The 24,480-nt window shown below is 48.3% G+C and overlaps 1 protein-coding gene across 5 annotated transcripts in view; it reads left to right on the top strand.

Annotated features, from left to right (window-relative positions):
* TANC2 (tetratricopeptide repeat, ankyrin repeat and coiled-coil containing 2) overlaps positions 1 to 22,557 on the top strand; it is a 371,222-nt gene extending 348,665 nt beyond the window's left edge. For all 5 annotated transcript variants that reach the window (XM_043465338.1, XM_043465364.1, XM_043465355.1 and 2 more), the window contains 7 exons: positions 773 to 896; positions 6,138 to 6,313; positions 6,802 to 6,934; positions 8,330 to 8,421; positions 10,327 to 10,473; positions 13,069 to 13,169; positions 14,751 to 22,557. In XM_043465338.1, coding sequence (XP_043321273.1) covers positions 773 to 896; positions 6,138 to 6,313; positions 6,802 to 6,934; positions 8,330 to 8,421; positions 10,327 to 10,473; positions 13,069 to 13,169; positions 14,751 to 16,704 — 2,727 coding nt within the window. In that variant the 3' untranslated portion in view covers positions 16,705 to 22,557. The remainder of the gene's footprint in view (positions 1 to 772; positions 897 to 6,137; positions 6,314 to 6,801; positions 6,935 to 8,329; positions 8,422 to 10,326; positions 10,474 to 13,068; positions 13,170 to 14,750) is intronic.
* Positions 22,558 to 24,480: the final 1,923 nt, after the last annotated feature.

Genomic DNA, 24,480 nt, shown 5'->3' with positions numbered 1-24,480 from the left:
ACAAAAAGAAAATGTGATGTATGTAAATTTGCAAAAAGCCAACTCATTGGAAAAGACTCTGATGCTGGGAAAGATTGAAGGCAAAAGGAGAAGGAGGCAGCAGAGGATGAGATGGTTAGAGAGCATCACCGACTCAATGGACATGAAATTGAGCAAATTACAGGAGATAGTGAAGGACAAGAGGAGCCCGGCATGCTGCAGTCCATGGGGTCACAAAGAGTCAGACACAATTCAGCGACCAAAAAACAACAAATATAAATTCTATTTATAGTTATGCAGTCTTTACAGATGTTTAAATTCTGAGTAGGACAGAAAAGAAAGCATATTGGTTATAATCTTTGAAAAAAATTTGAGTAGTCCTAGGTGCCAAACAGTGCTGAAGAGTTGTGAGAGGCACTTTACTGCATTCTGTTCAGTGGTAAATATTCACTGCAGGCAGCTTTGCAACCCCTGGAAGTCAATAAAATGGCCCTGACGTAGGCAGTGACTCCTGTTGGTGCTTCCATCATGAGGTTGTTTAGTCTACATCTTGGCCTCTGTTAATCTTGAATTCTTTTTTACTTAGTGGCTGAGCCAGACATTTAGAGTTGAGTTCTCATTTGGCTCTCCCTAAGAAAGTCAGTGATCAAATCCCATGGTACTAGACCATGCAGGAACTAGAGGGGGTTCTTGCAGTGGCAAGTTTCGTTAGAGGTGATTTGCAGGGAATTCACGTGGTGTGGGGGGTGGCATGCTTCCTGGCTCATCCGTCCCCCCTTCTCTGCCCCTGCAGATCGTTGATCTTTTACTCACCCACGGAGCTGATGTCAACATGGCGGACAAGCAGGGCCGTACTCCCCTGATGATGGCGGCTTCCGAAGGCCACCTGGGGACTGTGGACTTTCTCCTTGCTCAAGGTCAGTCCTAGGATGCCAGAGCTTGGTGGTCAGTACCCATCATAACCCAGAGCTCGTGATTTCCAGGGCTGGATTCCAAGAGGTGTTAAGAATGAGTATTCTTAATCCACTTGATTAGAAAGTGAAAGTCTGTCTCCTCTCTTCTCTTCTAGATTCTGATGTTCTAATTCTAACATGGTGCCTTTCTAACTCTGACATTCTCTATTTCTTTATGGCTTGAGGGGTTTTGGGTATCCTAATCAAATTTACATAGTATACATTCTTTAATTCAAATCAGTACTCTCCCAACTTTGAAGTTTTTAATATGCACTTGATAAATATTCATCTTCCAGAGACTGTATTTTGACTTTAACTTTGTCAATTCTTTTGTCAGCCTGCACAACTAATATTTTTCTTGTATCCGAAGGAAGCAAATGAAGGTTTAAACGATTGTTGACCATGGGACTTATTTGAGGAATCAGGGTATTAATATTATCCTCCTATTGTAATAAATTCCCTTTAACATTTACCAGCATTCACATATTCCTGGTGAATGAGAAGTAAGTTAAAGGAGATTGTGGTCACACCATCCAGAGCATTCCAGGCTCCCCTCGAGGGCTGTGACTTGAGACCTCTGCAGACCAGTGATGAGTGATGCGGGAACCTCTGTAGTAGAAAAGCTCCAGTCACTGACTCTGCAGTACCACCTAGTGGAGCTTGAGTGTTTCACTGAAGCAGGAGGTCGTGTGACTGTGACCAGACTTGACTCCCATCCCAGTGAGCCTCCCTCATTCATAATTAGTATCCACAAGTGCATATGCTTCAAGGAAAACAAGCTCCTGAAAACCATGCCCAGGCTGGAGCTGCTGAAGGGTAGTTGATGTGGGAAGAAGGCAAGGTTTGTTCTCAGATTTCAAATTACATCTCAGTCAGACTTACTGGATCTTTCGCTCTCACCCCCGAAGATGTGTCTTCACTACCTCGGACTCAAAAAAGTCAGTTCAAATCAGAGAACTCTTTTCCCCATGTGCAAAGTGGGTCTTGCTTCCCCAGTGCAAACCACCGGACCAACCTGGTTTCACAGTATCTATCCTTCATTCAGAAAACAAAGATCATTGCATCCAGTCCCATCACTTCATGGTAAATAGATGGAGAAACAATGGAAGCAGTGGCAGACTTTATTTTTTTTGCTCCAAAATCACTGCAGATAGTGACTACAGCTATAAAATAAAAAGACACTTGCTCCTTGGAAGAAAAGTTATGACCAACCTAAACAGCATATTAAAAAGCAGAGACATTACTTTTCGAACAAAGGTCCTTCTAGTCAAGGCTATGGTTTTTCCAGTAGTCATGTATGGATGTGAGAGTTGAACTATAAAGAAAGCTGAGCACCAAAGAATTGATTCTTTTGAACTGTGGTGTTGGAGAAGACTCTTGAGAGTCCCTTGAACTGCAAGGAGATCCAACCAGTCCATCCGAAAGGAGATCAGTCCTGAATGTTCATTGGAAGGACTGATGTTGAAGCTCAAACTCCAATACTTTGGCCACCTGATGTGGAGAGCTGACTCATTGGAAAAGACCCTGATGCTAGGAAACACTGAAGGCAGGAGGAGAAGGAGACGACATAGGATGAGATGATTGGATGGCATCACCGACTCAGTGACTCAATAGACATGAGTTTGAGTAAACTCCAGGAGTTGGTAATGGACAGGGAGGCCTGGCGTGCTGCCCTCCATGGGGTCACAGAGAGTCGGACACAACTGAGCAACTGAACTGAACTGACTGATCCTTCATTCCACTGACATGGGTGTTGGGGAGCAAGGGGGATATGCCTGGATACTCAGGATAAGACATGGCAGGAGTAAATGTCCCTGAACACCCCAAGTCTGCTGGAAAAGGGAGACCCTTCACCACAGATAAGCAGTAGATGACTGCACAGGGTCTGCCGCACACCCATAGAGAAAGCTCATCAGATGTCGATGTATGGCAGAAACCAGCACAATATTGTAAAGCAATTATCCTTCAACTAAAAATGAATAATATTTTTTTAAAAGAAGCTCATCAGACACAGATTTCAGAGAGTTGTCCTCCTTCACTGCAGGCATTCTGGTCTCCATACTGTTTCATTCTTTCACATTTAAATCAGAGACTTTCTCTCAACCAACGAATTCTACAGATGTGTATTTAGCCTACATTATTTGCAAAACACTGTGCTAGGAACTGTGATCTTTTTTTAATTAATACACTATAATCTGTGTCTTCAAAGGGTCTATAATCTGGCAAGGAGGGGATGAAACAAAGATAAGTAGCTGCCTTAAAAAGCAGATAATCCTGAGTGTGCTGATAAAGGTATTTGAGTTAGAACAGGACAGACTTTGAAATTTGAGTAGGAAAAATGTTCTGTATTCAGGGAGGGGATATAATGTAAATGAAAGGTCAGAGAAGAGGAACAGGTATACAGTAAGACTGGGGAAATATGCAAGTTGTCCAGTGATGTACATGAGGACTGTTGGAAACGTATATGGAAAGAAATTGAAAAGGAAGAGATTGGGGCTTCCCTGGTGGCTCAGTGGTAAAGAATCCAAGTCTGCCTGCCGAGGCAGGAGACATGAGTTTGATCCCTGGTCCAAACGGATCCCACATACTGAGGAACACCTAAGCCCATGCGCCACTACTATTAAGCCCGCACTCTAGAGCCCAGGAGCTGCAACTACTGAAAGCTGCCTGCCCTAGAGCCCGTGCTCAGCAACAAGAGAAGCCACCACAATGAGAAGCCTGAGCACTGCAGCCAGAGAGTAGCCCCCGCTCTCCACAGCCAGAGGAAAGCCTGCCTAGCAACAGAGACCCAGCACAGCCACAAGTAAATCAATAAACTTACATAAGGAAAGGAGCAGATGCAAAGAGTTTGGACTTCTCTGAAGGCAATAGGGAGCCTTTCAAGATTGTTTTAAAAGGGAATCAATCAATGCCAGAGTTGTGCCTTAAAAAAAGAAAATCTGGCAGTAGCGTGAATAGTTTTGTTGATGAAGAGATGATAGTGGACCTGGGGATCAATTAGGAAGCCATTGTCATTAAATAGATGAGAGGCGATGCCAAATACAGGTGCAGTGGCAGTTAGCATAGAACAGAAGGGCCAAATGCAAAAAAGATTGTGGATATAAAGATTGATCATACGTAGGACAAATGGATAGATGAGTTGACGAGAACTCCACAGACTTCTAAAATTGAGGCTTGGTCTGGGATGGACCTCTACACACTGCTATATTTAAAATTGATAACCAACACAGTCCTACTGTGTAGCACTTTGAATTCTGCTCAATGTTGCGTGGCATCCTGGATGGGAGAGGAGTTTGGGGGAGAATGGATACATGTGTATGTATGGCTGAGTCCCTCTGCTGTCCATCTGAAACTATCATGACATTGTTAATCAGCTATACTCCAATATAAAATTCTTAGAAGTTTCAAAATAAGTGAATAGATGTTTGGGAGGACTACGATTCTATTAACTGCTGGGAGAAGGAAAGAGAGAAGAAGAAGGTTTCAAATTGGATTTTCAGAGTAAATTGGATAATATGTTTATGTATCTCCTTTTCTTAAATTCCAGCCTCCCTCATCTTCATAAAAATCAGTTTATCTGTAATATACATCCAGAACCTTCTTTTTCTGTTTATTCAACCCCTGGAGACTCTGTCCAGGAAATTTATAGATGCTGCATCTGAGAAACCTCCTTAGATGCTGTCCCATATTCAAATTCATTCTGTGTTAGAATCAGCATTTGGGTCCCAAACTAGAGGACCCAGTACATAGATGACTCTCCTCAGGGTTAGGAATATGGTACCATTCAGCCCTTCATCCTGTCTCGGGAAGCCAGAATCTGGTTATCTGACATCTCAGGACACAGAGGGGATAGGCCACATGACTGCCGAGGAGCTCCAGAGCCTAGTTGTGGCAGGTCCCAAGCTTAATCTGACACCCGAATCAGATCTGACATCCGAATCTGACATCCAGCGAGGAGGCAGCCTGAAAAGTATACTGTGTGTGCAGTAAGTTGATCTCATTTTGTTAGTGAGCATGACACACCAACTGTGTGGAAAGAGTCACCTTAGGTACTCTTCAAAACCCGCAAGGGAGTGACAGGCTCTTTCCCACCCAAGTGCTTACAACCTAGGCTAAGGACCAAATGTAGATTGAATTTTAGACTCATTACAAAACAGTGTGTCAAGTATGCTTGCTCCTAGAGAAATGTTGAAGGGAAGAAGATGCAGAATACAAAATAGGCAAAGCGAGTGGGGATGGAATTGTTGAAGGCTGACTAGTTTAATTAAACTCCTAGTTCCCTTCCTGGCCTGGGCCCAGCCTCTTCCCTTGAGTCCATTTCCCTCCCACTCTAAGGAGGGAGAAGGTGGCCTGGTGCTATCATCAATGATAAACATGTTCTGAGCTCCTTATTCTATTAGAATCTCTCAAGGAGTTTATACTATTAAAAATGAAAGACTTTTGCTGAGTTTAGAAAACATTCCCTGAGAATTTATAAGTGGCATACATTAAAAAAAAAAAAAGACGAATAACAGAATAAGGTGACATGTGTCAAGCAGATTCAAGATGAGTAACAGTGAACAGGAGAGGCCTCTTGGAGACAGGGAGGTTTGTGATGGTTCCTAGAGAATGGGGGGAAGTGAGGCAAGTCCCATATGGGGAAAGAAAAGGTGTCCACATGTGGGACCAACATAACCAGAAGTGAGGGTACAGGAACACTTGGGGGGGACTCTCAAGGCAGGGAGCACGTCCATTTTGGCCAAAGTAGAAGATTCTCACAGGGGAGTAGTGAAATTTCAGGAGAGACAGTAAGGTTCAGGAGAGACTGTGCAGACCCTAGGATGCCCAAAGAACTGGACTCTTCTCCTGACCACTCCTGGCAGCAGTTTTGTTAGCAGCTTTATTAAAAGGTAACACACCAGAAGCAGAAGCTGTGCTTTGGCCAAATATACACCTTAAATGGCTCAGTGGTAAAAAAAAATCTGCCTGCAATTTTGGAGACCTGGGTTGGGAAGATCCCCTGGAGGAGGGCATGTCAACCCACTCTAGTATTCTTGCCTGGAGAATTCCGTGGACAGAGGAGCCTGGCGGGCTACAGTCCATGAGGTCACAAAGAGTCGGACACAACTGAGCACACGCGCACACCTTAAAACCCAGCTTTCGCTCCTGCTGTGAGTTCTCCTGTTGTTCCTGTTTCCTCAGCCCTGTGATGTGCTTGCTCTGTAGGTGCCTCCATTGCTCTCATGGACAAAGAAGGACTGACCGCCCTCAGCTGGGCTTGTCTGAAGGGTCATCTCTCGGTGGTCCGTTCTCTGGTGGATAACGGAGCTGCCACCGACCACGCCGATAAGAACGGCCGCACCCCGCTGGATCTAGCCGCTTTCTACGGTGACGCTGAGGTGGTGAGTGCCTTTAACCAGCCCCCAGGGTGGGAGGAGGAGGGAAGGCTCTCCATCCACAGTGTTTTCCGGGGTTGATGATTCCCGATACAGCGTTCTCAGATCTGTACTTGCTTGAGCTCAGGAATATTCCAAACACGACTGAAAACCAGGCCCAGGGGTCTGGCCCTGGAGCACCAGCGCTGTCCCGCCTGGTTCACACCTGTGCTGCGCTCAGTGGCTTCAGTTGTGTGTGACTCCACGTCCCCGTGGACTGTATCCCGCCAGGCTCCTCTGTCCGTGGGATTTCCCAGGCAAGAATACTGGGTGGGATTACCGTTTCCTCCTCTGGAGGATCTTTCTGACCCAGGGGTCAAACCCACGTCTCCTGCATTGGCAGGCGGGCTCTTTACAGCTGCACCACCCTGGGTTCACACCAGCAGTTGACTAAAGGGCAGGCAGCAGCTGAAGCCCTCACACCCAGTTGACCATGCTGCTTGATCGTGTCCTAGGTCCAGTTCCTGGTGGATCACGGGGCCATGATCGAGCACGTGGACTACAGCGGAATGCGCCCTCTGGACAGGGCTGTGGGGTGCCGGAACACTTCTGTTGTTGTCACCCTTCTGAAGAAAGGAGCCAAGATAGGTAGGAGAAAGGAGGAAGGTGCTGGCCATCTGTGCCCAGCGGCCAGCCTGGCCCAGTGGCCTGGCTGCCCTGGGCGTTCGGTGTGAACGTGTATAGTCTCCCCTCTGCCTGGGCCCTGTTATTATCCGAGTGAACAGAAAGACTCTTGGCCCAGAGAAGAGCCCTCGTCTACACTACCCCGTGTCCAAAGTCACGTGGTTATCTGCCACGCCCCTAGTCGCCTTAGCCGGGAGGCTGCTCTGACCTTAAGTGCATCTCAGCGCTGTTGCCTCGGCAGCAGCCGCGCCCTGTGAGCGTCCTGGAACCCTGTGCTGCCGCGAGCCTTCGCTTTGCCCTGCTCTGTATGCGCTTCGGACCCGCGGGTCCCTGCGGCTGCTGCCCCCTCCGCTGCCCCTCCCACGGACCCGTAGACGAGGGTTGGCTGATATGCTGGCTTTTCTGCTGCCTGCCTCTCACTGCTGCTTTTTCCTTCTTTTTTTTTTTTTCACCTTCATCCATTTTTTTTTTTCCTCTCCTACAACTTTTTGTTTTCTCCTTTCTTTGAAGGTTGTCAGACGTTACCGAGTCGCCCACGAGGTATATTTCACCGCTGTCAGCATCAGGCGTGGTCTGATGGCTTGGTCAGCTTTGCCTTCTCCTCTTTGATTTAGCCTGCATGAGTCCCCAACACCTCTAATCTTTTAATTTACTTCACCTTAAAAGAAGATATTTTTTTTAAATGACTGTTGTAGAGAATAACTTGAACTTTTGATAACTAACCCAGAAAAGCTTAGTTGGTAAATAATTCAGGCATCTGTAAACTAATCAAGTTAACCTTTTCTTTCTCTTTGTGGGTAGAGTGGTCCTCTGTCACGATGGCTTGTTTCACACTGGAACAGTTCAGTGTGAATCCCAGGGGTCCTATTTGGTACTTACAAATTAAGGGAGCCTTTAGAAGTGTTCATGGTTTCCCTTCTGCAGAGTACATGCTTAAAAATTAAAGAGACTGAACAGCTGGGGGTTTTGAGTCCCAGATTCTGAAATAAATCACCCTTTTTGGATTTTTTAAAATCTTACGGTGACATTTAACGTAAACCCTTTTCTCCCAAGTTCTTATTTAAAGTAACTCCAGACTAAGCATCGCCTGCCTGAATACAACACGCAGGCTCTGCTGCCCTCCGATGGTGCAGACTCTGACCATTTAGAGATTCTTATTTTAAGGTGAATACAAATCCAACGCGGCTTCTTGGCAGTGGGAGGCGCTGAGACACTCCCAGTTCTAAAAGACAAGGCCAGTGTTGTGGAGCAAGTTGTTCTCTCAGCAGAAATCCCCCCCAGGGTGTTTTTTTCACCTAGCTTCCTACCACCCTTACATTGTATGAGTTTTTTACCCATCATGCATCCTGTACACTACAGGTCCAGCCACATGGGCGATGGCCACCTCCAAACCAGACATCATGATCATCCTGCTGAGCAAGCTGATGGAAGAGGGGGACATGTTTTATAAGGTGAGGAGAAGAAGGAGCTTTCTCCAGATGGCCGCTGACTCTTCCCTGCACGTAGACTTCACCAGAGTCTTGGTAGAATGGCATTGCTGTCAGTTCTGCTTCTTAGTTCTAGAGTCATCAGGAGAATGCCATCCCTCAGTGGAGGGCTCATAAGCTGAGGATACCAGGTTTTGCTTTCTCAACAAGGGAGCAAGAGTAGCCTATACGTGCCCACAGCCGATCAACCTAAAGACCTGGTTTTTACCTGGTCGCTGATAGGCGGTGCCATAGATTCTACCTGGAATCTGTTTATCAGAGCCTGAAAACCATGGGACAAGGAGAAGAAAAATAGGTAGTGCAGATATTCCCAGTCTGTGGGCAAGAGGCATTGATTTTAGCTTTTATGTTTACTATATGTTTAGACTTAAAAGTCTGTAGTAATAATAGCTTATTGGCCTCCCTGAGTAAGATAAGGAAACCGAGACAAAGAGCAGTTACAGACTTACTTGAAATCATTCGCTGAATGACAACCGGAAAAGATATGGAGTCTTATAGTCACAATTCAGGCTGAAGGCTCCATACCCTAACACACACACACTCCCAGGGGCTGTAGGAAGGCCGTTAAGAATGCTCCATGTCAGAGTCATCTCATTGTATGAGGACTTGCTGAACCTTCTCCTCCTGAAGGTAAATGCAAATCCACCCCAGCTTTTGGCAGCGGGTGTCACTGAGACATGCCAGGCCCAGAGATGAGGAAATGACTGTGACACACATTATTTCCGCCTTACGTAAGGAGTATAGAGCTCCTGTGAGCAGAGTTGTATTTCCTGAGGACCATTGCGTGAAAGCTTAATAATCTGGGTCCCTTAGGCTTCTGGGAAGCTTGAGCTCTGGCCCAGTCTTGATTTTACATGACTTCACAGAAGGGCCTCTCTAGGTGTCGTGTTGATGGACTTGAGAATGGCAGTGCTGTCCAGAACCTAAGCCCGATCTATGACATAACTTCTGGCATCCTGAGACATGGTGTCCTGCCTCCTAATGAGAACAGCCAGAGCTACTCCTGTTCCCACCCAAAATTCTGCCTTGGAAGACTCCAAGTCTGTTCTCAGTGAAAGAGAAAATACAAGCTCAGGATCTCTGGCTGGAGTTACAACTACACAGAAGGAATGGAAGGAATAAAAAGATGAGCTAACAGAATGGGAGGTGCCTCCTGCACCATTCTGGGCTCAGCTTACAGATTTTCAGAAGAAAAATGTAAGAAAAGTTCAAGGCCCCTGTGACCCAGGTCCCTCGGTGACTCATAGAGTTACTTGGAAAATGCCTCCTACCTAGTCAGGTGGAATCACAGATTCTCAGTTCCACTTCTCTAGCACCACTGTGCCCCATGCCTCTTCCAAAAACAGAAAGACTCACTGAGACTATTTTATCAGTAGTATTAGGGAAGCAACAGATAGACTGGTTTAGCTCACATCCTCTGTGAGGAAGAGCATGGCCTTTTCTAGAGGACTGGCAAGGTGGAACAAAAAGAGTTTTCCAGATAAGCCAAAGGTCAAGAAATAGTGATAAACTTGGAGCAATCGGGACTAGGAAATGCTGTGTCCCAGGGAGATTGGGCCAAGAACAGGCTCCTTTGGAATGAGTACGATCAGTCGTTTGGGAATCCGGCTGGGAAGCTGGGGCCCCAGGTCTTTCATTTGCCAAAGCTTTGTGTCTCTGGCTTGTGTCTTGGGAATCTCCCTCACTACGCCTTGCCTGCCAGGCGAGCTTCCAGTGGAAGAGAAGGGACCTTGTCCTTGCACCACTGGGGTGGAGGTGGGGAGGGCTCACCCTGAGTGGTAACCGCGGAGAAACGATGGGAACGGGAACAGACCTCCTCAGCGGCTCTGCAGACCAACAGTGTGTTTTGCCGTCTTGTGCCCCCACTAGAAAGGTAAAGTGAAGGAAGCCGCCCAGCGCTACCAGTATGCCCTGAAGAAGTTCCCCAGAGAAGGGTTTGGTGAGGACTTGAAAACCTTCCGGGAGCTGAAGGTGTCCCTCCTCCTCAACCTGTCTCGCTGTCGCAGGAAAATGAACGTAAGTGCCTCTCAGCCCAGCTCCTTTCCACAGCCCTGAGAGTTGATGATCCATGTCACGCCCTGGCTTTTACCAGGCCCCTGAAATCCTTGTCTGCCCCATTTGAAACTTGGTTGTCCTTCACAGAGCACTGACATTTGCAATTTAAAAGAAATCAAGACTTAAGCATTACAATCTGTATCTCAAACTGTAAAAAAAAAAAAAAAAAAAAATGAATTCTGTGGGCACTTTGTAGCTTTCTGAATTTTCCTGATTCCCACTGAAAGTAATTTCGAATACTCATCACCATCCTGCCCTGCCCCCAAGTCAGGTTTTTGGTCTTTGGGAAAAGGTGAGCGCAGTGGACCCTGGAACTCCCAGCTTCAATTAGATTCAATTGTAGTCATTCCCTTCCTTTCTGGGAGACCCCCTTATCATTTAAGGAAGGGCTGAAAAGAGGGCCCAGGACCACGGACTTCAAGGTTTAATGTGTAAGGCTAATCTTAAACTTTCACTTCTTTCCTCATCCTTTCATTCTAATGTGCCAGGTCCCTTCTTGTCACAGAAGGAGTCTCAGAACTCCTCCTGGTCCTTTGGTTCGTTACTTTAGCCCGTAAGTCATGTCCAACTCTTTTGCAACCCCATGGACTTTAGCCACCAGGCTCCTCTGTCCATGGGATTTCCCCAGCCGAGAATACTGCAGTGGGTTGCCATTTCCTTCTCCAGGGGATCATCCTGAGCCAGGGGTCAAACCCGCATCTCCTGAATTGGCAGGTCCACCAGGGAAACCCCTCCTGGTCCTTTATTATCCCCTAAATAGCCCTTGGTTCTTCTTGCCTGCCTAGATACAGCCTGTGATGCCCTCAGCTGCTGCCCTCTTGATATACCGACACTGCTGAGCCAAGAACCCTCTCTCAGATCCCTGGAATAGCCAGGGTCATATCAGGAACCTCTGACATCCACCAGCCTGAGGTCTCAGGTTCCTCAGGAGACAAAAATAATCCTAGCCAAACAGGAACGTTTGAATAACAGAATAAAGAACTCAGGTGTCCAGCAGTGACCTTACAGCCTCTGTGGCAAGAGATCTTCTGTCAGCTCCAGAAAAATGACCTTTTGACCATCCATCTAAAAGCTGGCAGTGAGAAGAGCCCTGATAAATAAGCAGACTTGGGTGTCTCAGCACAGCGATGCCCTAAGAGGCAGAGTTTTTCCAGGTGCTGAGGAATACGGGGACGTGGTGGAGGTTCTCAGGGGGAAGCAGTGAGGTTCTGACGTGGAACAGGAGGCAGAGCACTGAGGGTCTGCTAAGCTCCAGCTGGTGAGCATGAGACGAAGCTCCGAAGCTGCCATCGACCTACTGGCTGCTTTATGCCTCACAGATGCTCTGCTTCTTAAAAAAGTTCTAATCACCTCAGAAATAATGATCATTACAAAAGAAAAAATTAACGGGTTAGGTTGAAAATAGTAGAGCTGGAAGCCAATGCTATAAGATAGGAGATTTTCTCTTAGGCACCACATAGGATTGCCTCCCAGGGCCACCTGAAATCTGTCAACTTTGGTAGAAAGTTGCCTGTTAACTTTTTTTTTTTTTATTTTTTACCTCCACCACAGGGCCTTTGCTCTGCTTTAGGAATCAGAAGCTTAACCAGAGGCTACTGTGCTATCCTATGGCTTTGATATTAGAAGAGGAGAAAACCTCCCCCTTTAGTGTGTAAAGGTGTCTTGAAAATGATGGCTTCATTGCCGTGGTTCCTGTTCCCAGGGCTTCTTAGGACCAATGGAACCGTGTTCCTCCAGGGAACCTCAGTGATGGAGAGATGAGGTGACAGCAGAGAACCCAGTCACAGCCCGGCTTCCCTCTTGTTTCAAAATTGTTTTTTTAACTTTAAATGTTTCCTAAGCAAGGAACAAGTTAAGAGGAGGAGCAGGCCCCAGAAGCCTCTGTGAAACAGAAGGGAAGCTGCCGTTTCTTGAGCATCTCCTGTGTGGGGGGCTTTCAAATGCTCTGTTGCTCTTAGTCCTACCTGGGAGGTCGGGACGGATGAGCAAACACACGGGCTTACAGAGCAGAACCGAGAATTGAACCCAAGCCTGCCTGACATCCCTCCTCCATCCACTCTCCATGGCCAGTCAGTTCTTTTTCACACAACCCCATCTTCCCGGATTTTTCTTGCCCCTTTGAAGCCAAGGAATAGTGGGGGAGGGAGGTAGATGGGGGGGGGTAGGATGAGGGTCCACACGAGATGCCAATGTGTGTGTTTGCCTCATACACAGGTGTGCAACAGGAGTTCAGGTTTCCAAATTCAGGAGCTTCGGTGGGTTGACATTTGGCTTCTGGGACAGAAAGAACATTGTTACAGAAAGAGGGCAGAAGAAAAGCATTTTTGTTCTTCAGGGCAGATAAATTCCCAGGAGCCACTACAGGGCCACACAAGGCAAAATGCCGAAGGAACTTGCATTTGGGCCACGTGGCTAGAGCCACGCCAGGCATGTCGAGAACCCCAGGTGCCCCATCCATAAATGTCAAAGAAATGTACCTATAATCTGTTTTCTTCCCAAGCTGTCTGTTTCTCATATCTCTTCAATGACTCATTTGCACACCTATTGTAATGACAGGATTTTGGAATGGCGGAGGAATTTGCTACTAAGGCCCTGGAGCTGAAACCGAAATCTTATGAAGCTTACTATGCGAGAGCAAGGGCCAAACGCAGCAGCAGGTGAGGAGAGAGAGAGAGGGTGAGGAGCCAGAGGTCTCTCTCTGGAAATTTGGCCGAGGTGACACCGGCCACCCTGGGGCATTTGTACCCACTGTGTCTGTCCCCGAGGATTCTCAGGGCCAAGCTTTGGGGACGGCCCCCCACCTACCCCACGCACAGAGCGCATCTCACAGCTTGCACACCTTTGGGGCTGTGGAGATAGAGCATTGTACTGTGGGAGAAAAATGCCTCTTCACTGTTGGAGAATGGCACCTTCTTTCAAGAGGCTTCTGCCATCTCTCAGTCACTTTTTTTAACCCCCAAAACAGACAGCACAGAGACACCAGTCTCTTGAGAGAGAGCAGAATATCCTCCCAACCCTTTTAGAGGGAAAAGTAGGATGGGTCACGTATGACAGACTCCTCTTTCTTTGCTTAGAGGCATTTGGGGGGTCCCCTGCTCACTTAATCTTCCTTCTGGGGCTCCCGTCTAGTCTGATGGCATCAGACCTCCTTCTCACCTACCCGCCCCTCCCAGCACCACACCATAAATGCATGGAACACAGGAGCACCTGGGGCCAGGACTGCGAGGGCCCCAGAGAAACCCATCCCTCACGCCCAGGGGGCAGGAAAGGCTCCAGAAAGATCTAGACAGCCATCAGTGATCTTTATAGATCATTGATCCCTGTCCTTGATGCCACCTGCCCAATGCTCTGCCCTTCTCCCCAACTCTGCCTGTCAGAGAACTGCTTCAGGTTCATGGCCATGACCAGGGAGCTGTTGTCCTGAAAATCAGACCCAGGTTAAGTCTCGAGATGACGGTGGCAGTGATCTTAGTCTTGGCTAAGTGGGGCGACAGAGGCCTCACAGAAGCTGGACTATCAGGTTCTCTTTCCCTGGGATGGTTCCTTCCTCACAAGGCCACTGCCCCTTTTCTGGGCAAGGTTGACAGAGCAGAGGGGAATATCTCTGACAGTTTGTGTCCTTGTTTGTAAACGATAGTCTGAGTTTCCTCGTCAGCACACCTGATACCTGCCCAGCTCTGCCGTAGCCGGGTGGAGGAGCCACAGTGCAGAGGGGCAAGAGGTAGACGGGGCAGAAGAGGACAGGGTTCTTGCCTGGGATGGAACAGGCCTGAAAATTGGAGCCAAAATGTAAAGAAAAAAATTCTGCTGGATCAGCAAGATTCTTTAATATCGTAGTTACTGATTTGTTCCTAAGCTAATTGACAGTGACCCTGTAAATGACAACCCCACCCAACCCTCAGACTACCTGGTGTGCATTTGAGCACTAAGAGACACTTCCTGAAGGGCCTAGCTGGACTAAACAAAATGGGGACATTTCTCCACTGATCCCAGAGAGGCCAGAAGGAAGATGGAGGCTGAAGGAGCTAGGGAATCATTCTGGGCTCTTCCGGAATGACAGCCTGCCTATTTCCTTCCTTACAAATCAGACACAACGAAAGCCCCCAGACGCCCCCCACCCCCAACCCACCCCACTCAGGCGCTAACACTTCTCTAAGACTGTGACTAGGTCCTCAGCTCCTGGTGATTCCTGTGATTCAGAATAACTCCAGTTCCTATGTTTACATTTCGTCAAGCAGACAGTTTGCAGCAGCCTTAGAGGACCTGAACGAGGCCATCAAGCTGTGTCCAAACAACCGTGAGATCCAGCGGCTTCTGCTGCGGGTGGAGGACGAGTGTCGACAGATGCAGCAGCCGCCGCCGGTGCAGCAGCCGCCTCCGCAGCAGCAGCTCCCAGAGGAAGCGGAGCCTGAACCCCAGCACGAAGACATCTACTCCGTACAGGACATACTCGAGGAGGAGTTCTTGGAACAGGACGTGGAGAACGTGTCCATCGGCCTCCAGACAGAGGCTCGGCCCAGCCAGGGGCTCCCCATCATCCAGAGCCCACCCTCCTCCCCGGCCCATCGGGACTCAGCCTACATCTCTGGCTCGCCCCTCGGCTCGCATCAGGTTTTTGACTTCCGGTCCAGCAGTTCCGTAGGTTCTCCCACCAGGCAGAGCTATCAGTCCAGCTCACCCGCGCTCTCTCCAACTCACCAGAACTCACACTATCGGCCTAGTCCCCCACACACTTCCCCGGCTCATCAAGGCGGCTCCTACCGCTTCAGCCCGCCTCCCGTGGGAGGGCCAGGCAAGGAATACCCGAGCCCGCCCCCTTCCCCTCTCCGCAGAGGCCCCCAGTACCGGGCCAGCCCTCCAGCGGAAAGCATGAGTGTCTACCGTTCCCAGTCAGGCTCCCCTGTGCGCTATCAGCAAGACACAAATGTGAGTCAGCTTCCTGGCAGACCGAAATCTCCGCTGTCCAAGATGGCCCAGCGGCCCTACCAGATGCCCCAGCTTCCCGTGGCCGTGCCCCAGCCCGGGCTCCGGCTCCAGCCGGCCAAAGCCCAGATCGTGAGGAGCAACCAGCCCAGCTCGGCCGTGCATTCAAGCACTGTCATCTCCACGGGGGCCTATGGCCAAGTGGCCCATTCAATGGCCAGTAAATACCAGTCTTCCCAAGGAGACATAGGAGTGAGTCAGAGCCGGCTGGTTTATCAGGGGTCAATTGGGGGGATCGTAGGGGATGGGAGACCTGTGCAGCACGTCCAAGCCAGCCTGAGTGCGGGTGCCATCTGTCAGCACGGAGGGTTGACCAAAGAAGACCTTCCCCAGCGACCTTCCTCCGCCTACCGGGGCGGCATGAGATACAGCCAGACGCCACAGATTGGGCGCAGCCAGTCCGCGTCGTATTACCCAGTGTGTCACTCGAAACTAGACCTGGAGCGTTCCTCCAGCCAACTAGGCTCCCCTGACGTGTCGCATTTAATCAGAAGACCTATTAGTGTCAACCCCAATGAAATCAAACCCCACCCACCAACTCCCAGGCCACTGCTGCACTCCCAGAGCGTAGGCCTGCGTTTCTCTCCATCTAGCAATAGTATCTCATCTGCCTCCAACCTAACACCTACCTTCCGGCCATCCTCCTCCATCCAGCAGATGGAGATCCCGCTGAAACCGGCATATGATAGGTCATGTGATGAGCTGTCGCCAGTGTCTCCCACGCAGGGAGGTTACCCTAGTGAGCCCACCCGATCCAGGACCACACCATTCATGGGGATCATAGATAAAACAGCCCGGACTCAACAGTACCCCCACCTTCACCAGCAGAATCGGACCTGGGCGGTGTCGTCCGTGGATACCGTTCTCAGCCCCACGTCTCCAGGCGGCCTGCCCCAGCCTGAGTCCTTCAGCCCACCGTCGTCCATCAGCAACATCGCCTTTTATAACAAGACCAACAATGCACAGAATGGCCATTTGCTGGAGGACGATTACTACAGCCCCCACGGGATGCTGGCGAACGGGTCCCGCGGAGACCTGCTGGAGAGAGTCAGCCAGGCCTCCTCATACCCCGACGTGAAGGTGGCTCGGACCCTCCCCGTGGCTCAGGCCTACCAGGACAACCTGTACAGACAGCTGTCCCGGGACTCTCGACAAGGGCAGACATCCCCTATCAAACCAAAGAGACCATTTGTGGAGTCTAATGTTTAAAAGACGTGTGTTGGAGTGAGACCCATATGTTTTCACTGCACATCTTCAGGCTTGGTTTCCCACATCCGAGGTAGTTCTCTGGCTTAATTTCTCATGTAGTTTCTGCGTGGTGTTCGGAGGTGGCAGCCCACGTGCTGAAATCCTTTGCATGCAGCCGACTGAGAAGCTGGCCTCCACGGAGCCGGGACTTGGGTTTCTTTCGTCCGTGCCCCAGCCACACGCTCTCTCCCTCTCTTCAGACGCCAGCGAGGAGATTGCTGTGCCCGCGTGCTTCAACCCAGGGAGATCAGACGCACTGGTCGGCTTTTTCCAGGAGACAATCGCTTTCACTGATGTTCTTGTTGTGTAAAATGTCTTTCTCCTTTTTTACGAAAATGAGATGAGATGTTCGCGTTCGTTTTATTCTAGGAACTTTTAGAAAGAGTGTGATGCCCCTCTGCCTTTGCATTCTTATCCACTGTTATCCAGATAGCAGCCCCGAGCATTCTTGTGCCGTGGTCTCCTCCCCCCAGACCACCAGGTCCCCACGGCTGTCAAGTCTAGAGTGTTCATTTAGATTATTGCTGGTGTTCCTATGGGGATAAAGGATCGAGGAGAAAGAAGAAATAAGAAAAACACCAATACAGTTATTTGAAATGTCGCTCCATGGATTGCCCAAGAGGCATGGTAGGAACATTCAGGAAACAACCAGCCCTTTAATATTTCAGTCAGCCGAGGAAATTGGATGAGAATCATACATATTTTTAAAATACTTCACTGCAAACTATTCTTTTTATGTTTTTAGCCAAATTAACCATTAAACGCTACTGATTTTCCATGGGTGGGGGAGAGAATAAATAAGTATATGGGGGAGAGAGAGAGAAAAACTGTTCTGGACTCTCAGTGAAAGGCTGTAGAAAGTTCTTGTCTTGGAGAAATCTACTTGTTAGGTCCTGCGTCACTGAGTGTCCACGCAGAGTATATATACTCTCCCCAGAGATTGACTGGTGTGGTAATCCTGTTAGTTGGATCTTTGCCTCAAGCCAGATTTTGTTCTACTGGCCCTCTTTTTTTTGTTTTTTTTTTAACCCAGATGGTTTAGTGAAGAATTGGTTCTTTAATAAGGAAATTGAATCCTCTGGGGATGGTAAGGCTGACTCCCAGAGCTTGCACCCAGGGCCATTGCATTCCATGGCAGATGTGGTCTTAACTCCACCCACCATAGTTTCAAGATCCGTAGTTTCATTATCTGTCATTACAGGAATTGTTTATTTTTTTTCTAAGTAGGAGTGTTTGGGAGAGGGGATGCTTTTTATTTATTTTTTTTTTTTTTGCCACTTATCACGTGGCATCTTAGTTCCCCGACCAGGGATCGAACCCGCACCCTTGCAGTGGAAGTGCAAAGTCTTAACCACTCGAATGCCAGGGACATCTCAGGAGTGATATTTAAAATCCAGACACAGTGAAGTGTTTCAGGGTGGAGAAAGACCCCTTTCAGCCCGCTGTAGGAGAACGTGAGATGGACAGTAAGCCTTCTGACCCCATGACCCTGTACCCATCGCCTGTGTCATGGTCATTTGCTAACCAGTCCTTTTGAGTGACTGAGGCCAGCATGTGAAGGACAACAAGAACCCTGGAACCAAAGCCTTAGCACAGGCCTGGTAGCGGCTGTGCATCAGCTCTTAAATTAACAAACTAAACAAAAGGGAATCTGTTCTCTGTTACCAGGAATCATTCTGCTCTTGTTAGTAAAGGGCTACAGGAAGGGCAGTTTCCTGAACAGAAATCCAGATGTGACCAGACCTGTTTGTAATACTAAGTGTCCTCTGAAAAAATCGTTAAGTCATGGGGACCATGAAGCTGAAATCAGAAACACTTCTGTACTAACATAGGTTCTGCCAAATAGATGCACCCCTCCACCCACCCTCCCCAAGCCTGGAACAGGCCAGGATGTGTGTGTCTCTGTGCTGGAAGTAAACGGCAGGGCTGGTCCAAGACCCAGACTCTGCCCACTCTCTGATTTTTAAGGACTATCTCCCACTCAGCTAGCCCAGAGCGGACATCCCTGTCTCTTTTCTGCTCTCTCTTTCTCTCACCGAGATGATGAAATGTACAGCTGTAGCATCAGCCCATGACCAGGAGCCCAGCAGCCTCTCAGCATTTTCTGTCCAGGTCTCAGCCCTATTGGGCTCTTTGCATCTCACCCTTCTTAACCACCTCTCACTGAGGAACTGCTGCCGCATTTTGAACATTTCTCAGTTTCTGTTAGAAAAGTGCCCCTGTTTATTCACAGCACCACACGTACCACCTGCTCTTGCCTGAGTGGGTGAGCAGGTTCTGTAGTTTTATAAATATGCCACTGATGCCACTTCTTCTGAGCATGTCTCTTAGGATTTTCTAGGGCAGATAGGTTTAGGGTCCATGCCTTATTGGACAAAACACCTAAACTGTCAGCAGTCAAAATACAATTCGTTTGTAGGCATTGTAAGAGGGAGTGAATACCACTACTGGGCGCCAGTTGTTTTTGACTAAAAAATGCCAACTGGACCTTACTGGAGCAGGAGACAAAGTTTTTCTTTATAAAGCAGACTGCCTGTGCCCTGTTTTGCTACTTCACTGCCATGGGATGATCTTAGTACTGTATGTTAGAGACGCCCCCTCACTTGCTGGCATCAGTGTCTGGCTTCAGGTGGGGGGGAAGTTTTTCAGATCAACCTGGTAAGTTCCACTCACCCACTTCACATCACCCTGAGACGGAGACAGCGGTGACAAACTTCAGCTTACAGGTTTCTCATCAAATCATACCTTCCACTCACCCAGAATTCTTGCACTAATGGGTTTCCATCACATCGTGTCTATAATGGGTGCACTTTATTGTTTGAATTTGTAACTCTTGATAAATAACTGGATATTTAAGTGTGAGTAATGTCTTCATTAGAAAATAGCAAAAGCGCCCTTGTCTCTTAGTGTATTTTTCAAAGGGATAAAAAAAGGAAAGCAAGCAAGCAGTGGATCACAACATTTATAGCACAAGAAATAACTTGTATATAAGCATCAAAAAGAGTAAGACTTTTTAAAGACAAAAAAAAATATTTGCAGTGATTTTAAAGTGCTTTTCCAGCAATTTTCTTAGGGACTCCTGAGACATGGTTACTTTATTTACTGGATCAGTAAGGCACACAATTAACAATTAAAAATTAATGTTTATTTACAAAGTAAAGGGAAAACCCTGTGTAACATGAGAATTTGGCATGGACAAAATGGAGACCATTTTGTATCTGCTCTTGTATCTTCTCCGGGTTGCAGACGTGCGCTATTAAAAGTCCCAAGTTAATAGAGCACAAACCCTTCCCGTCCCTCTCCCACATGCCCTTCTTTCTAGACGTGTTTAACTTGAAGGCTCAGGAAAACTCCACGAATTAGAATCATGTACAGTACCCAAGGTCGTTGTCCAGAGATATGAGTTTGCTAATTTAGTTAAGCCTGGATTATTAAACGCTTTTCCTAAGTTACTGTAAACAGAACAGCTTAGAGAAAGGTATTCTTGGTCCTTATATTGTACAGTAGTTTATGAACCCCCATCTCTAAATATTGGTATTTTTATATCCCAGAGATGTACCCAATAGAAAAATGAATCCGTATCTAATTTAATGTCCATAAGTATTTTCCTTAGATTTTAGTCACGGTGGGGTTTTTTTGTGGATGTCACCTTGCTTCACCACACTTCACCACTAGGTGTCACTGTGGCTCTGTACCAGGCTTGTCTGGTAGCAAAGAATGGCAGCATCTCCGGGAGCCACAGCCAGGCCAACAGGCAGGCCAGCAGGCTGAGGATCCAGGAAGGAGGGAACAAAGGCCTGGAGAGGGGTCTTCACACATCTGTGCCAGTTGCGGCAGGATACGCTCTTTGAACACTACCTGCTTTGGACCTTCAGCCAGGCAGAGACTGGGGGTAGGCTGACCAGATCTCCCTTGCTCTCTCCGGTGGATGGATGGGAATGTAGAAGACCCCTCCCTTCCCCACGAGCACCCCTCAGTTCCTCTCGGCCTCCAACTTTTATAACTCCAGAGGTGTCACAGTTGGATGGTTCGATTCAAAGATAGTTATTTTTCTACTGCAGAATTGCCTTGGACAGCACCCGTTGCTCACTGAATCTTTGCCACAAAAATGGAACAGGCACCCCCATGGGGCAGGGTGTGCCCAACCCCATCCCAGCCTCAGCACCCCAACCCCCACCCTGCCTGTCTGTCCCTGGGCTGCCCACTCCTCCAAAAGCCACCCCAAAGAGGCAGCTGCTGCTGCTCCCACACCAGGCCTGTGCTGCCTGGTGGCGGCGGTGTGCGCGCTGGGAGGTAGGGCTTTCTCTTCCTTCTCCTCTAGGAATTCCAGACTGACCATCTACCATGACTAACAGCAATGAACAAAGGGCTTAGGGGTAGGAGCTACCTACAAAGACGTGTCACGGAAACCTTCACCAAGCAATGCCTTGAACTCAGCTCTGGCTGCTCCCAAGACGAGGTGGCTGGTTGGGGGCCTGGACGCAAGCACAATGGGGCTGGTGGAGCCGCTGTGCAGAGGTACTTGAATACTCACTGGGTCTTCATCAATTTTTATAACACAGACCACTCAAGGGCTGAAGTGTTGGTAACCTGCATTTCTGTGTCCAATGCCTCGCAGCAGCTGAACCACCCTGAGATGCTTATGGCCAGCTGATGGCCACAGTCAGAGCTTTGAAAGTCAGTACCAAATGAACACGTTAATTGGACACCAAAAATCAAGTGTTACTTTCATGTTTCCTCACCCGTTTCATCTCATTTCTTCCTGCTGACTCTGTGGTATCTCCGCTAAGCTGACCTGTCAGGTTTTCGCTGGACACACACAGGTGCAGACCAGCATCCCTCTTGTTTTTTTTTTACACCTACTCTGTGGAAAGGAAGGAGCCTAGCTGCTTTGTTGTTGTAGCACTCGCTGGCTGGATTTTTCTTTTGCCTAATCACTAACCAGAACACCTGGTTAGGGAGACTCGACTCAATCCCTTTGGTTCCCAGGACCAGACAGAGTTATTTCTGGAAAATTCAGTACTTGAATGTACCTGCCTTATTGTGAACCAACTTACTGGAAAAAAAATTAGGAATGCTGGCTCCAGATCTCTTCATCCTTCACAGGTTATTCTGGAAATCCTGTAAGATACACTTCCTGTTCCAGTTTGGGTTTTTTTTCGGGGGGAGGTGTTGTTTTCATTTCTATTTTTTTCCTCTTTGGCTGATTCCTGCTGAGTGGGGCCAGTTCCTCGTCAGGCTCAGGGCAGGTGCCATTCTCAGGCATGGCCTCCTTTCCATCCAGCATAGCATCTTTGTCTCTGTTCTGTCTCCTCCAAATCCAAGATGATTTTAATTAGTACAGACCTGTACAGTCTACAATTAAAGAGTGATTTGTACTAACATGATTTTGATTCTTCCTCCTCTTTGCTGTCCTTTCAAGACACTTGCTGGAAAAAGCTTTAATGCACTTAGTTTTCCTTTAGGTTTTCTATAACTCAGATGTAAAGGACTTTCTCTGTACAGTATATTATCCAATGCATGTTTGTTCTTTATCCTGATATATTGAACACCACACGGTTGTGAACTCGTGCAGTGGGGATGTCCCACACCCAACAGAGGCATCTAGCCCCCTGTGTATAAGGAAAGACATTTTCCTTTGCTGTACTTGCTTGAGCAGTTTTATTGTCTGTACATGTGAGCTGTGTGAGATAGATGTGAAAAGTTAAATGAATGCAATTTCCTGCCCATGTATACAGATCGCCATCTGTACAATGAACTGTATGTATGAAAGCAAATGTACTTATTTATAAATGGGTAACACTTGGAAAAACATGGTGTTGTGGTGCTTTCTCCTTTCATTACAGTACCTCTCCAGGAGCTGACTCGGGTCACCGTCACTGAGGCCCACCATGCTAAGGATGCCTCCCCAGGGACAGCTCGCTGGGGCCCAATTCCTCATGATTTGGCTGGTCGTTCATGGGATATTTAGAGTCACCCCTTTGGGCTCTTGTTCATTCAGAGAAGTTACGGAGCTCTCTTGAGAGCTGGACACTGTGAGGGGCTCAAGAGAACCGTGGACAAGACAGTCCTGAGGGCCCATCAGCCAAGGCCCACTGCACTCATTGAGACAGAGAAGGCTCTTTCTCCCGTGGAAGAGGTCTCTCCAGCCAGGCCAAGGGAACACTGAGTTCCTCCTTGTTTGATTTTAATAGCTGAGGCTACACCTGAGTCCAGTTACCGTCCCAAAATCCAAGGCTGCCCATCAGAGCTGTTAGATTGAGAGACTGCATGCCCGAGGCAGGGGGACAGCACAAGTTCTAGTTCCCGAGGCTGACTTGGTTAAAGCTGGAAGCCCACTGCTTCCAGTGACTTTTTTTTTTTTTTCCCAGAAGTCCGGTCAAGGGGCTTCCCTTTGGTCTGGTGGTTAAGAATCCAGCTGCCAGAGCAGAAGACACATGGTCAATTCCTGGACCTGGAAGATCCCACGTGCTGTGGGGCGACTAAAGCCCGAACGCCCTAGAGCTCCTGCTCTGCAACAAGAGGAGCCTCTGCAATGAAAATAAAGCCTGTGCACCACAACTAGAGTAGCTCCAATGAAGACCTAGCGCAGCCGAAAATAATAAAATTCAATTTTAAAAAAGAAAGAAATCTGGTCAGAAATTTCCAGTCCTCACCATGTAGGGAATTAGGCAGCTGCACTGCGGAGAGGTTACAGATTTCTGGAATCTGGCTGGAGACTCAATACCTTTCCTTAAGGACAGAATCATGGGTTTTTCCCACCCAGCTGCGACCTGTCTGCCTGCTTCAGGGACAAGCAAGGAAGGAGACCACTTCCTCCCAACACCAGACTGTGAGGAACAAACATTTCTGCTGTGTTTCTACATCCATTTCCCTCAAAGCACCCAACTGGGGAAACAAGAACACCATGTGTGCGGTCATCCCAGTCTGGATGCTAGAGCTGCGTTCAAAGAGCGGAGAACTCTGGAAGCTCAGCCTGAGCAGAAAAGATACGTGGCTAAGTGGCTGGGACGGGGGGGAAAAAACAGATTTTTCAGGATTCCTGAGGCAGTGGATGAAAGGTAAAAGGAATTCCTATGAAGCTAATTCTGAACAGCTGTTGGCTCTGAACCAGACTAAAGAGCCACTCAAGCAGCAGGAAGCACTGCCCCCTGTACACTCCTGTAGGTCTTCCCCTTGCTGTTTTCATTCCCTGACAGGTGCTCTTTGTAGTCTGACACACCACTGTGCACATATGCACGTGGGCGGTCACACTCCCACAGGCCGAGGCTGAGTGGAAACGTAGCATCCTCTTCTTTCACCTTTAAAAATGGGAGCTCCGAAGTTGTGTTCCTTCGGAGACACAACTGTGCCATGGGCAAGAGAATTCTGTGACCTCTCGGGGTTCCCAGCCCAGTGGGAAGGTGATCTCCCTTGGAGAGAGAGGCAGCCTGGAGTCTGGCATCGTTTGAATAATCAAGCACAGAGACCCTTAAAATTCAGAAGCTGGTGCAGAAGCCATGAGAGATGGCACACGCACTGGGTCAGGATGCCTCTGCCCTTGCAGACAGCCACCCCTGAACCTGACCGCGAGGTCACCTCATGGCATGCAGCAGGCCACACGGTACATGTTCAGGCTGCTAAGCAGATGAAGGTCCACACAGACCCCTGATTCAGGAGGCTCTGCAGATGGATCAAGCAAGGACCTCTCAAGCTCTGGCCCAGACATGCTAAACACCAGATTTGATACAGAAAAGA

This window comes from Cervus canadensis, chromosome 1 (assembly GCF_019320065.1).
Source record: "Cervus canadensis isolate Bull #8, Minnesota chromosome 1, ASM1932006v1, whole genome shotgun sequence".
In the NCBI taxonomy this organism is placed as follows: Eukaryota; Metazoa; Chordata; class Mammalia; order Artiodactyla; family Cervidae; genus Cervus; species Cervus canadensis.
Note: the sequence above shows the minus strand (reverse complement) of the source record. Positions and strands in the feature narration are given on the sequence as shown.